At 41.0% G+C, this 13,481-nt stretch overlaps 1 protein-coding gene across 8 annotated transcripts in view; it reads right to left on the bottom strand.

The window, feature by feature from the left end:
- Positions 1-265: 265 nt before the first annotated feature.
- The window catches only part of UIMC1 (ubiquitin interaction motif containing 1), a 136,622-nt gene continuing 123,406 nt past the window's right edge, over positions 266-13,481 (bottom strand). For 7 of the 8 annotated variants that reach the window (XM_047778018.1, XM_047778016.1, XM_047778020.1 and 4 more), the window contains 5 exons: positions 8,214-8,292; positions 5,456-5,627; positions 3,506-3,569; positions 1,443-1,485; positions 266-737 (listed from right to left, as the gene is read on the bottom strand). In XM_047778018.1, coding sequence (XP_047633974.1) covers positions 527-737; positions 1,443-1,485; positions 3,506-3,569; positions 5,456-5,627; positions 8,214-8,292 — 569 coding nt within the window. In that variant the 3' untranslated portion in view covers positions 266-526. Of the gene's footprint in view, positions 738-1,442; positions 1,486-3,505; positions 3,570-5,454; positions 5,628-8,205; positions 8,293-13,481 lie in introns of those variants that run through there. The other variant, XM_047778022.1, reaches the window with a different exon arrangement.

Raw genomic sequence — 13,481 nt, 5'->3', positions numbered from 1 at the left:
AAATGGTAAGGATGGCAGAACAGAAGCAGAATTCAATGCCTGACATCTTTCAGAATTACGTCAGAGAAGGTCCAGGGAGTAGCTACAGAATGTTCAGAATTGTGCACTATACATTCGGTAAATACAGGCATTATGTCAAAGAGCAGTAATGAAATTCATTAAGAAACATGTAATTCATGAGTCTGAGAACTAGCCTCATAATTAAAATATCCTTCCCCCGAAACCCCAGAAAAAAAAGGAAAATCTCAATCTTATTGAAATCAGATTTCATAGAAACATAGATAAATATATTTAAATTTTCTTTTAACCATAAGTGAATTCAAACAGACTGTTATAAAACAGAATACTATACACAGTTGTCTGTATAGCTCATAGAAAACATAAAAACCAGAAAGCTAAGTGGGTGCTGGTGGTAAAAACTGTAGGACCAAAACTTGTTTAACAATGAACTGGAGGCCACTAAGGCTTAATGAACATGGCCCACTCCTACTGCTAATGGTTTTGTTAGCCTTTGGACCCTAGAAATTCAGGATTTCCTCCTTCTTCCTCTGCCTGCTTTGGTCCGTGTCCGGCTACCTGGCCGGACAGTAAGCTGCTTTTTAAAGTCCACTAAGCAATCTGCAGCTTCTGAAACAGAAACAAAAGACTTGATGGGAGACTCATTTAAGTCAAGATGTGCAAGGGAACTCTGCATCTCTCTGCTGCAGCCTGCCTCTTCTACCCCTGCTGAAGGCACCCTAGAGAGGAGAAAAAAAAGTCAGAATTAAGCATGAAGTATGCATCATGCATTCTACCAGGGTTTTGTTTTGTTTTTTCTTTTTTTGGCCGCTCCATGGCATATGGAGTTCCCTCGCCAGGTACCAGTTCCAAGCAACAGTTGTGACCTACACTGCAGCTGCAGCAATGCTGAAGCCTTAACACACTGTGCCAAGCAGGGAATCAAAACTGTCTCAGTGCTGCAGAGACTCCACTGATCCTGTTGTGCCACATGGGAAACTCCAGGGGTTTTTACATATACTGTTAGTTCACATAATCTTTGGAATAATCCAACCAGATAAATACTATCATTCCCCTTTCACAGATGAGGACACTGAGTAAATCATATACCCAAAGCAACACAGTAAGAAAATGAGAATTCACACCCAAATTCCCAAGCTGCTTAAATTTTAAGTTAGAAAACCAGGGTTGGGTGGGGAGAGAAAGGCAGGGAAGAGAGTAAGACAGCTTTTCCTCTTCTTGTTTTAACATCATGAGTGAACTGAAGTAGCTTTCCAATTCTTAGCCCAGATATATGGGGGCATCACAAAATTAGGGAGAGGTCACACAGTTCCACAGGTTTCTACTTCAACAATTTGAGTATCACACTACACTTTAACATAAGACAGGGCCTGTATTTTTTTTGAACTGCTGACAGCCATACTTCAACGCACACCCCAATTCACCTGAAGGCTCCTGTTTCTGAAAACTTGGTCTTTATCTCTGCATCTGTGATAAGAGAGAAAAAGTAATGTTAGTAGTGCTGTAATCATAACACTTCTCAATGGTCATGTGCTTCCTGTGTTGTGGGCACTACTCTTCATCAGGCTTATCGAGGTAGTTCAGTTCCCCAATCTTCAGACCAACAGAATGTAAGCACTGACATCCAAAAGGCTCAGTTGCAGAAGTACTGAGGTGAACATTTTTGAATGAATAACCGCTGAATAAATCTAGTTCAAATCTAGACCTGAGAAACAAGGAGTTGCCAAAGGAAATCTGCTACCTGCTGAGATTCACAACCTGCTGATCTAGGGGCAGCAGGCCATGGGGCTCAGAGAGGCTGCTTTTGTAGAGTCATCAGAAAGCACAAAAGATTTGTTTGGCAGGAATGAACTATTAGAACTAGATGGTAGGAGTTCCCGTCATGGTTTAGCAGTAACAAACCTGACTAGCATCCATGAGGATGCAGGTTTGATCCCTGGCCCCACTCAGTGGGTTAAGGAACCAGTGTTGCCGCAAGCTGCGGCATAGGTTGCAGATGTGGCTTGGATCTGATGTGGCTGTGGCTGGCAGCTGCAGCTCAGATTCAACCCCTAGCCTGGGAACTATGCTGTAAGGACAGCCCTAAAAAAAAAAAGAAAAAAAAAAGAACTAGATGGTAAGTAAATCTCACCATACCTAAGCAAAAGTTCCTCTTCTGTCTATACTGAATAAATTTTAAAAATAGAAATTATTGGAATTCCCGTCGTGGCGCAGTGGTTGATGAATCCGACTAGGAACCATGAGGTTGCGGGTTCGGTCCCTGGCCCTGCTCAGTGGGTTAAAGGATCTGGCGTTGCTGTGAGCTGTGGTGTGGGTTGTAGACGCGGCTCAGATCCTGCGTTGCTGTGGCTCTGGCGTAGGCCGGTGGTTACAGCTCTGATTGGACCCCTAGCCTGGGAACCTCCATATGCCGTGAGAGCGGCCCTAGAAAAGGCAAAAAGACAAAAAAAAAAAAGAAAAAAAGAAACTATTAACAATAACAGCAGTAATAATAACAGCTAACATTTACTAAGAACCTACTTATGTCAGGGAATATGTATGGAACTTTACTAGATATAACTCTTGTAATTTATGTAGTTGGTATTACTAACTCTATGCAATGCTCTTATCCACTCCACTCCTCCTTAAATATTAGGCACAGAAAGAGAGTTACTTCCTACAATCCCTCAGGAGCTTAGGTTGAGGCACGAAGCTAAAAGTAACATGAATGATGCACAAAACATAAGAAAACAGTAACGTCTGTGTTTTTTTTTTTTTTTTTTTAAGGGTCGAGCCTGTGCCATATGGAAGTTCCCAGGCTATGAGTTTAATTGCAGCAAGTGCTGGGTCGTTTACCCACTAAACAAGGCCAGGGTTCAAGGCTAGGCCTCATGGATACTAGCTGGGTTGCTAACCCACTGAGCCACAATGAGAACTCCAGTAATGCCTGGATTTTAATGCCTATTCCTGTAGAAGGTACTTGGGGTTTGTGCATTCACCTGTGATTTGGGAATGTTTTATCCCCAGTTCAACAGGCAGTCGAAAGTTCAAGCTTTATAAAGCCTGAAACAAAACACATAAACAAGGCAGGGTATTTAGGAGTTCCCACTATGGTGCAATGAGATCGGCAGTGTCTCTGAAGTGCCAGAACACAGGTTCAATATTCGGCCTGGCACAGTGGTTAAATGATCCAGCACTGCCACAGGTCACAACTGCTGACTCGGATCTGACCCCTGGCCTGGGAAGAACTCTATATGCCACTGGGCAGCCAAAAAAGAAAGAAAAAATTAATTAAAAAAAAAATTTTTTTTTAAATTTTAAAAAAATTTAAAAAGATCTCTTCCTTAGCAAGAGATGACCTAGACCAAGTCTCAAAGGTTGGGTAATTGGGTCAAATGTACACCCACATAACTTCAGCAAAAAGATAGAGGAGTTGGTAGTTGGTAGCAGCTATTTTTATTGGAAGGCCTTAGGCAGAAGCCCAGAAAACTGATACTGAGGTCCTCACCTGTGGTCTTATATTCAGACTGTTCCAAGAGACTGATGAGTCGGCCTTCACTCCGGTCTTTTTCCTATAAGAGAAAAACAGATAAGAACAGATGAAAGGGTTACATAGAAAGTCTAAAATACAACTTCCTTAGCCCAGATCACAACTGTCTCCAAGAGAAAAGAGGTGTGAGGGCACAGTTGTAGCAAAGTCTTTGGCTTTCTAATAAATGAGGGTATACAATAAAAAAGCAAATGATGAACAGAATATATTTTTATGCCAGGGATAGCCAAGAATGGATACCAGAGTCAAGGCAAATTATTCCACCAAGATGGTATTAGACAACAGTAGCCTTTGACCTACAATGGATTTGGACAGATTTTAAGTAGAAAATTACAGTTTCAAGGTAGCTTCTAAGGCATCGATGCTAGAGAATAAACTGGCTCTATGGTATAAGCATATTCTTATAAATCCCAACTCCAAATTACCATTTCAAAACCACTCCATGGAGTTCCCATCGTGGCGCAGTGGTTAACGAATCCGACTAGGAACCATGAGGTTGCGGGTTCGGTCCCTGCCCTTACTCAGTGGGTTAACGATCCGGCGTTGCCGTGAGCTGTGGTGTAGGTTGCAGACGTGGCTCGGATCCCGCGTTGCTGTGGCTCTGGCGTAGGCCGGTGGCTACAGCTCCGATTCAACCCCTAGTCTGGGAACCTCCATATGCCGCGGGAGCGGCCCAAGAAATAGCAACAACAACAACAACAATAACAACAACAACAAAAAAAATTAAAATTAAAATTAAAAAAAAAAACACTCCATTTATACAGAGGTCCCTTTGACAGATAATGGCTTCTCCACGTTAGTGTGCGGTGACTGCTGTGTCAGTAAACCTAGAATATAAAGGTTCTGCTTTATCTTTGAGCTCTAAGTCAAGACTTGCTCTTCCTGATCTCTAACAAAGCCCAGAAAGCACATCCATCCTCCTAGTGACCAAGACTACACTCCACAGCTTCCTCAGGCTAAGCACAGGAGGTATTTAACAGAGTTGATCATGTATGTTCCTGGCAATAGGGATATGACTGGATATCCTTTCTGGAAAGTAATTTGGCAGTATGTTTCAAGAAATTTTAAAATGTTTACATCTATTGCCCTAAGAGCTCCACTTCAGGAAATCTACCTTAATAATCAGTGGTACAAAGACTGACTAATGTTTTAAACACAGCCTTGTAACAGAGAGAAACTGGTAAGAATCTGAATGTCCAATAATATGCAATTGGTTAACTGACTGATAGAAACATAAAGAGTTATTTTATGTTTTGTTTTGTTTTGTCTTTTTGCCTTTTTCTTGAGCTGCTCCCGTGGCATATGGAGGTTCCCAGGCTAGGGGTCTAATCGGAGCTGTAACCACCGGCCTACACCAGAGCCACTGCAACACAGGATCTGAGCCGCATCTGCGACCCACACCACAGCTCATGGCAATGCTGGATCCTTAACCCACAGAGCAAGACCAGGGATTGAACCAGCAACCTCATGGTTCCTAGTGAGATTCATTAACCACTGCGCCATGATGGGAACTCCAAGTTATTTTTAAAAAGTTTAAAAATATACCCAGGAAGGCATTTATGCTACAATGTTAAGTGTATAAACACACATAAAAACACACACATATATGTACATATATAGTATGGTGCAAAGACTGAAAAAAACAGGCCAAAATACTAAAAGATGTCATCTTTGAGTAGCTAAATTATGGGTGACGATTTCCCTTGGTCCTTTGTACTTTTTTTGAACTTACCATATTTTCTACGAGTATATACTACTTTTTAATTAAAAGAAAAAATAATTTTTAAAAAAAGCACAAATTTGCTTCAAGATACACAGAAAAAAAAGGAGGAGGAAGGAAGAGAAGATAAAAGTCTAGAACTGTGGGGGGCTAACCAGGTAACCTTCCCTAAAATACTCCACACATACCTTCAGGTTCTTCAGCTGCTGTGGACGCTTCCCATCCACAGCCAAGCATAGTCTCCCACTCTCTTCAGGCCCATCTCCTTGGTCAACTCTGGCAAGCTGGAGACAGGACTCTACATGACACTGGTACTCTCTGAATGGGACGAGGGATTTACAGAGATAACACTTCTCATTCCTAGCCAATCAGAGGAAAGGGAGAAAAAGCACTTTTAAGATTTACTTTTGCCTCTGTGCTCCTAGATATGTCTCAAATTGTGTTTTTACATCTTAAAGTTATTCTGTGGAGGAGACATGTCAACCAAAGAAGATCTGCTCAGCAGGATCACCAATAAAACTAACCCGATGCCAATCAAAAGGACTGAGTGATTAGTAGGTTTTCCCTGGCTGTTTCTCTGTACCCTGCTGTTGTAGCAATGGGATGATAATGAAATCAGCCCTTCTAACTATCTCAAACAATGCTAATTTCTCTTCAGACATAAAATAATCTGTCAAACTCTTCTCAAATTATGCGTAATTGTTTTTCAAGGGAAGTTAAAATTTAGACAGAAAAGGGAACATGAAGAACATTAAATCAAAGTGACATTTTTACCAGGGTGGATGAACTTGTCTGATTAGTAAACCAAGTCAGTCTATATGCTGACTTCCTTAATTCTATAACCTGCAATACTAACTAGGAAATTACCAAAAATCATGTGGTTCTGCCAGAGGCTTTTGCATAACTTCACATACGTAGTTATTTTTATCTCTTTATAACAGTAGAGTCTGTAGAAAAAAAGGAAATTGTGTCCTTGAGGTAAGGTTTATTGGGCATCAGTAAAAATGGAATTGTTGGAAACAATGGAAGAAAACGAACATTTGTGAAGTATTTTCTCTGTGGTGAGATCTGGTACAAGGCCCTTCAAACACAATTTCTCAATTAACTCCTTGGCCCTATTAGGAAGGTACTATTCTCCCCAAGGTCCTATAGCTAAATAATTATCAGAAGTCAGGTATGCCTGACTCCTAAGATCATCTTAGTTTTAAGAAGCTACAGAAAACTTTCCAAACTTGCTATTTTAGACTACTTTTTCTGGGTACTGCTATTCAGTTACTACAGCAAGAAAGATTTAGATTGCTTCTAAGGAAAATTTTCTCCTAGAAATAGGAGAAATAAGTCACTCAAGTAATTAATCATTAGAGAGAATACAAGTAAAACACTGCCTTATGAGAAAAGCTAGACCAGTGTACCTTTCAAGGTTTATCAATTAATATATAAAGCATGTATTAAACCCTTACTACACAAGAGACAGCAGCACTGTAAAAGAAATTTAAGTTTTTGAGTCAGGTAGACTTTGGCAGTTCTGGCCACATGATCTTAACCAGTTAGAATTTCTCTTCAGTTTCCATATTTTTTTTTCTTTTTCTTTTTATAGCCACTCCTAGGGCATATGGAAGTTCCCAGACTAGGGGCTGAATCAAAGCTGCAGCTGCAGGTCTAGGCCACAGCCACAGCAACATCAGATCCAAGCCACATCTGTGACCTATGCCAAAGCTTGTGACAATGCTAGATCCTTAACCCACTGAGCAAGGCCAGGGAGTGAACTCAATTTCTCATTGGTATTAGTGGGGTTCTTAACTCACTGAGCCACTGATATCAATAGTGGAACTCCTATATCAATTTTTTAAAAAGAAAGAATAACCACCTTAACCAGCTATTATGATCGCTACAAAGCAAACAAAGCACCCAGCACGTCTTATGTGACTGATATCAGGTGCTCAATAAAGAGGTATTATGGTTATTGCTATCACACACACACTTAATGCTGGAGATATAAACATGAATGAAAGAAAAAAAAATGGAGTTCCCATTGTGGCAATGGAAACAAATCTGACTAGGAACCATGAGGTTGCAGGTTTGACCCCCGGCCTCACTCAGTGGGTTAAGGATCTGGCGTTGCCGTGAGCTGTGGTGTAGGTTGCACATTTGGCTCAGATCTGGCGCTGCTGTGGCGTAGACCAGTAACTGTAGCTCCGATTTAAACACCCTAGCCTGGGAACCTCCATATGCTGTGGATATGGTCCTAAAAAGCAGGCACCTGCCTTCAAATAACTCACAGTCTAGTCAGGAAGACAGAAATGTCAAAAATGAAAGAAAAAAAATGACTACAATAGAGTGATGAATATAGTCCTAGAAGAATGTCTGCATAACAGTAGGATTCCAAAAGAAGCAAGTGGATCGGCTCTGCTCTACTGGATTAGAGAAGGAAGCATGAAATTTAGGGTCTAAGATAAAATCCGTACATGATTAAGATCTAATAATTAACTGTTCCAATGTATTGTTGGTGATATTTTTACTTTCAAGAGGCAGCACTTATACGTGATCCCTCTGCCTTTCCTCGGAATGTGCTTCTTAGTCAAGATGAAACCGACAACCCAAGGAAATCTTCAATATTGCCCAACTTCTTGCAACTCAACTTCTCTACACATTGCAACATAATTCACTGCTTCCCCAAAGCACCAATATGCAATTTCAAAGAAAACAGAAAGCTAAGAGTAATGTGGAAATGGAGTGGGTGGCAGGATCTTCTCAGGGTAACAAAAAGGGATACAGAGACCACCTACGCTGACATAAACTGGGAATACAAAAAAGAAATTCAGGCCTTAAAGAAACAAAGTAATTGCCAGGCCAAAGAAACCCAGGGTAAGAGATAAACTGTGTCTTATTTGGTCTAAGCAATGGTATGTTGAGCTAGAGCTCCGTAAACACAGCATACCTACTTACTTGTCAATGTCTAGGGAAGTCTGGGCAGCTATACCATTGTCACTCTTGTTCTTGGCCTCTTTTTGTCTCCGAGTCAACACTTTCAACAAAAAAAGAAAAATTAAACAAAGAAAAACTGTTAGGTGGCAGCAGACTCTGAATATAAAAGTCAAAATGCATAGGAAAAAGAAAAGTTTAAAATCCTATTCCACTGGAAGAAGTGCACTGTCTGGGAAAAACCTCTGCCCTTCTAGAATAGAGAATATTACTTGTATAATATGGACTGAAACTGGCAACCACAATATATTCCCATATTTGCCAGTGAGCTCTATTTTCCCCCTATTTGCCATGAGATCTAAAGATTCAGTCCACACCAAGAAAGGTTTTTATGGAGTTCCTGCTGTGGTTCAGCGGTAACAACCCGACTGGTATCCATGAGGAGGCGGGTTCAATACCTGGCCTTGCTCAGTGGGTTAAAGGATCCAGCATTGCCGTGAGCTGTGCTGTAGGTCGAAGACAGGGCTCAGATTCTGAGCAGCTGTGGCTGTGGCTGTGGCACAGGCTGGCGGCTACAATTGTGATTTGACCCCTAGCCTGGGAACTTCCTTATGCCCAGAACACAGCCCTAAAAAGACAAAAAAAAGAAAAAAGAAAAAAGACAAAAAAAAAAGGTTTTTGTGTACTACCCCAACTTGCAGCACTCGGGGGAAGGATTTATACTTTCCCAACAAAAATTCTGTCTGGTGTGACACGTGCTCCAATAAGGTGCATTATGAAATGCAACAGTGATAGCTGTATCTGGGTGCCCATATTTGCTTCGATCTTCAACTTTAGAAAACTCTGGAATGTGTTCCATTTAACAAGGGAGGAAACCAAAGCTCAGAACAGTTAATACAACCACCTTCTAATTCTAGTGGGTATAGCCCAAGTGGCATACAAATACTTTTCTCACATCAGAAGATGTCTGTTTATAAAATCATGTTCTCTTAAAGGATGATGGAAGTTCATTAACCGTTTTCCAGTTTTCATTCATTGCAGTTAGCGACAACAACAAAAAACCCTTTGACCGTCTCACTTCAAATCTTGCCTTCATTCCTCTTTGACACTTGAAATCCCCATGACAGAGAATTTAGGATAGTTATCAATTCATAAAATAATTTGGGTTGTGAAGCATTTATCTAGACCAAGGGTCAGCAAAATTTTTCTGTAAAGGAACAGGCAGTAAATATTTTAGGCTTGGCAGGCTATACAGTCTGTCGTTAACTACTCAACTCCACATTGTAGTAGCAGGAGGGGAGCCATACACAACATTATGAATAACTGGGTGTGGTACATTCCAATAAAACTTTATTTACAGTAACAGATGTCTGGCTAAATTTGGTCCCTGGTTGACCATACTTTGCCTATTCTTCTAGCCCAAACTTCTACTCATAAAAATGCTTCTACAGGCATCCCTGACAAGTGATTATACAGTTTTAACTTGACTATATCCAGTCACTGAGAATTCACTTCCTCCTAGAGAAATCCATTCTACTGTTACACAACAAAATGGTTTGATCTGCGTTTACTGGGAACAGTATGAATAAGTTTACCCGCTTTTCCACAAGTCAGCTCTTTGAACACTTAAGCGGCACTATAATCTCGGTTTTACTCAGTTGTCTGACCCACTAAAATGTAGCCTACTTCAGGAGTTCCCGTCGTGGCGCAGTGGTTAACGAATCCGACTAGGAACCATGAGGTTGCGGGTTCGGTCCCTGCCCTTGCTTAGTGGGTTGACGATCCAGCGTTGCTGTGGCTCTGGCGTAGGCCGGTGGCTACAGCTCCGATTCGACCCCTGGCCTGGGAACCTACATATGCCGCAGGAGCGGCCCAAGAAATAGCAAAAAGACAAAAAAAAAAAAATGTAGCCTACTTCAGAACAGTTACTATATCTAGTCATTAAGCCAACTTTTTTTTTTGTCTTTTTGCTATTTCTTTGGGCCGCTCCCACGGCATATGGAGGTTCCCAGGCCAGGGGTCGAATCGGAGCTGTAGCCACCAGCCTACGCCAGAGCCACAGCAACGCAGGATCCGAGCCGCGTCTGCAACATACACCATAGCTCACAGCAACGCCGGATCGTCAACCCACTTAGCAAGGGCAGGGACCAAACCCGCAACCTCATGGTTCCTAGTCGGATTCGTTAACCACTGCACCGCAATGGGAACTCCGATTCTGCCCTATTGTAAAGGAATGAAAACAAACTCAAAGGAACTGACTTTGCCAAGCTATCACAATTGGTAAAAAGAACCCTGGACAGAATCTAGATCTGACTCCTATATCCATTTTTTTACCTTCCTAGTTACTCTCATCTACATATACCCCAGTTATTCAGTTTCTTTATATGTATGGTGCCACCAAACAAATCCAATATTCCAACAAGCAGCCTGACCAGTAAAGAGAACACAAGAACCACAAGCTACCCCATCTGGACTCATATTACACTAATTCAGCAAAGGCTGTTTGCTTTGACAATCCTGGTATACTAATGGCTTAAATTGAGCTTACAGGCAATTAATTAATATCTATCCCCTACCCTCCCAAGTCATCTTCAAAAATGTTATCAAGACATGTTTCCTAATTCTATACTTGGATAACTAAGTTGATGGGTGTCTTCCTCCTTTAATAGGACTTCATATTTATCCCTGTTCTTTTCAGCTGAACATTCCAGTCTGTTGAGATCATCTGCAGTCTTGATTCTGTCATCTGATGTTATTAGCTCTCTCTTCCAGCTTTAAGTCATCTGCATATGTGACAAGGATGCTTTCTACAATGTCTTCATCCAAATCACTGGGGAAAAATGATTGTAAATGATACAGCCAAGGACAGAGAAAACTGTGGCATGTTACCAGAGAACCATGTCTTTTTCCCAGTCCAAATTTCCTTTAAGTACTTAATCAAGCAAATATTTACTGAGACTCTTCAATGTGTGAATAATTTGGGGAGATATAGGAAATTATAAGGCATGGTCCTTGCTCTTGAGGAACTTATCATTTTCTAAGGGAGATAGCATATACACTCAGTAACTATAGTACAAAGTGTAAAGAGGTATGTATAATAAAACATGATCATACACAGAAGCAACTATTAATAGTGTTTTGGGAGTTCCCGTCGTGGCGCAGTGGTTAACGAATCCGACTAGGAACCATGAGGTTGCGGGTTCGGTCCCTGCCCTTGCTCAGTGGGTTAACGATCCGGCGTTGCTGTGAGCTGTGGTGTAGGTCGCAGGCGCGGCTCGGATCCTGCGTTGCTGTGGCTCTGGCGTAGGCCGGTGGCTGCAGCTCCGATTCAACCCCTAGCCTGGGAACCTCCATATGCCGTGGGAGCGGCCCAAGAAATAGCAACAACAACAACAACAAAAAAGACAAAAGACAAAAAAAAAATAGTGTTTTGTCTTTGGGGAGGATGGCAGGGACACCTGGAAACTGGAGTAGGAGGAAAGCGTATTTTTCACTATATAGTTTTCTGTACTGCTGAATTAAAAATCAAAAGGGCTAAGAAAAAAACCCAGAGCTTTTGTTTACCTAAAGAAAACAAAAACAGTAATTAGAAAGGATACATGCACCCCTATGTTCACTGCAGCATAATTTACAATAGCCAACAGATGAACATCAACAGACATCTATCTATACCTACAGATATAGATAGACTTTAGAACATTACTCAACCATAAAAAAAAAAAAAAAGAAATCCTGCCATTTGTAACAAAATGAATTGACCTAAAGGGTATTATGCTAAGTGAAATAAGTCAGAGAAAGACTGTATAACTTCACTTCTATGTGCGATCTAAAAACAAAAAAAAATAAAACAAATAAACAAACATAACAAAACAGAAACAGTGTAGATACAGAGAACAACAGGTGGTTGCCAGAGAGAAGGGAGTGGGGAAGGAGAGAAATTGATGAGGGAGATAAAGCAGTAAAAACTTCCAATTACAAAATAAATGAGTCACGGGTATGAAAAAAAAAAGTCAAAGGGAGAAAAAGAGACCAAGTAATAGCGAGGTCTTAGGTGCAAGACAGAGTAGATGATCTATTTCTAAAGTTCCTTCCAACCCAGAGATTGTACTGCAGGAGAATAAAGTACTGCAGGAGAAAAACACCTTGGACATGATGGTATAACCACCTTCAAAATCCACCTCCTATTCTATCAGCCAGCCCACATTTCTCTATCTTATGTACAAGGACTTCGTGAAAGATTTTATCAAGTGCCTTGCTGAAATCAATTCTCAAAAGCTTGGTATCTCAGATTACAGAAACCTTTAAGAGTTGTGTTTTACCCTCTCTTTCTCTTTGTATTTGTCCCCTATATCTTGACTACCAAGTATTTTTCCAAAAGAAATACTTGGAAACCACTCCACAGACAGGGCTGAAAAAGGAATTAATTGCTTCTAGCACTTTATATATATTTCTATTGCACTTGGCACATTTCTGTTGTTTATACGTCAGTCTCTTTTCTGTATCATGTAACTTTCTCAATTCACAAATTCTGGGTTTAGTTTTGTTTTGATCTCTTCACCATCCCCAGCAGTGCAGACTGCTGAGGATCTAGCATAGATTTAGAAGCTAATAGATATTTGCCAAATTAAATCAAAGAAACGGGTCCAAGGGAAAAAAAAAAGGGGGCTCTTGTTTATGAGAACCATCTCTGTACCAGGGACTTAATAAACACAATTTCTAAACCTTACAGGGAGTTCCCATCGTGACGCAGTGGTTAACGAATCCGACTAGGAACCATGAGGTTGCGGGTTCGGTCCCTGCCCTTGCTCAGTGGGTTAACGATCCAGCGTTGCCGTGAGCTGTGGTGTAGGTTGCAGACTCGGCTCGGATCCTGTGTTGCTGTGGCTCTGGCGTAGGCCGGTGGCTACAGCTCCGATTCGACCCCTAGCCTGGGAACCTCCATATGCCGCGGGAGCAGCCCAAGAAATAGCAAAAAGACAAAAAAAAAAAAACCTTACAATGATGCTGCAAGGTACATCACTATCTATATTTTATAGATGATGAAATATGAAATAAACTGATGAAGATCACAAAGCTACAACAACAACAAAGAAACATGGCACCAAGAATACAGTGAGCCTGACTTTAAAGACATATATGAAAAAATAACATAAAATTTAAAAAGAGGGCAAAGAATAGGAAAAGAGAAAGTGCTAAGTGGGCAGGTAAAAAAGAGACTTGGAAGATGACTGAGAATTATATAATAATTCTACTATTAAATGTTATAATCAGAGCAGACTGGACTGGGCCTTG

Source organism: Phacochoerus africanus, chromosome 4 (assembly GCF_016906955.1).
Source record: "Phacochoerus africanus isolate WHEZ1 chromosome 4, ROS_Pafr_v1, whole genome shotgun sequence".
NCBI lineage: Eukaryota > Metazoa > Chordata > Mammalia > Artiodactyla > Suidae > Phacochoerus > Phacochoerus africanus.
This window is presented reverse-complemented; position numbering and strand designations above follow the sequence as displayed.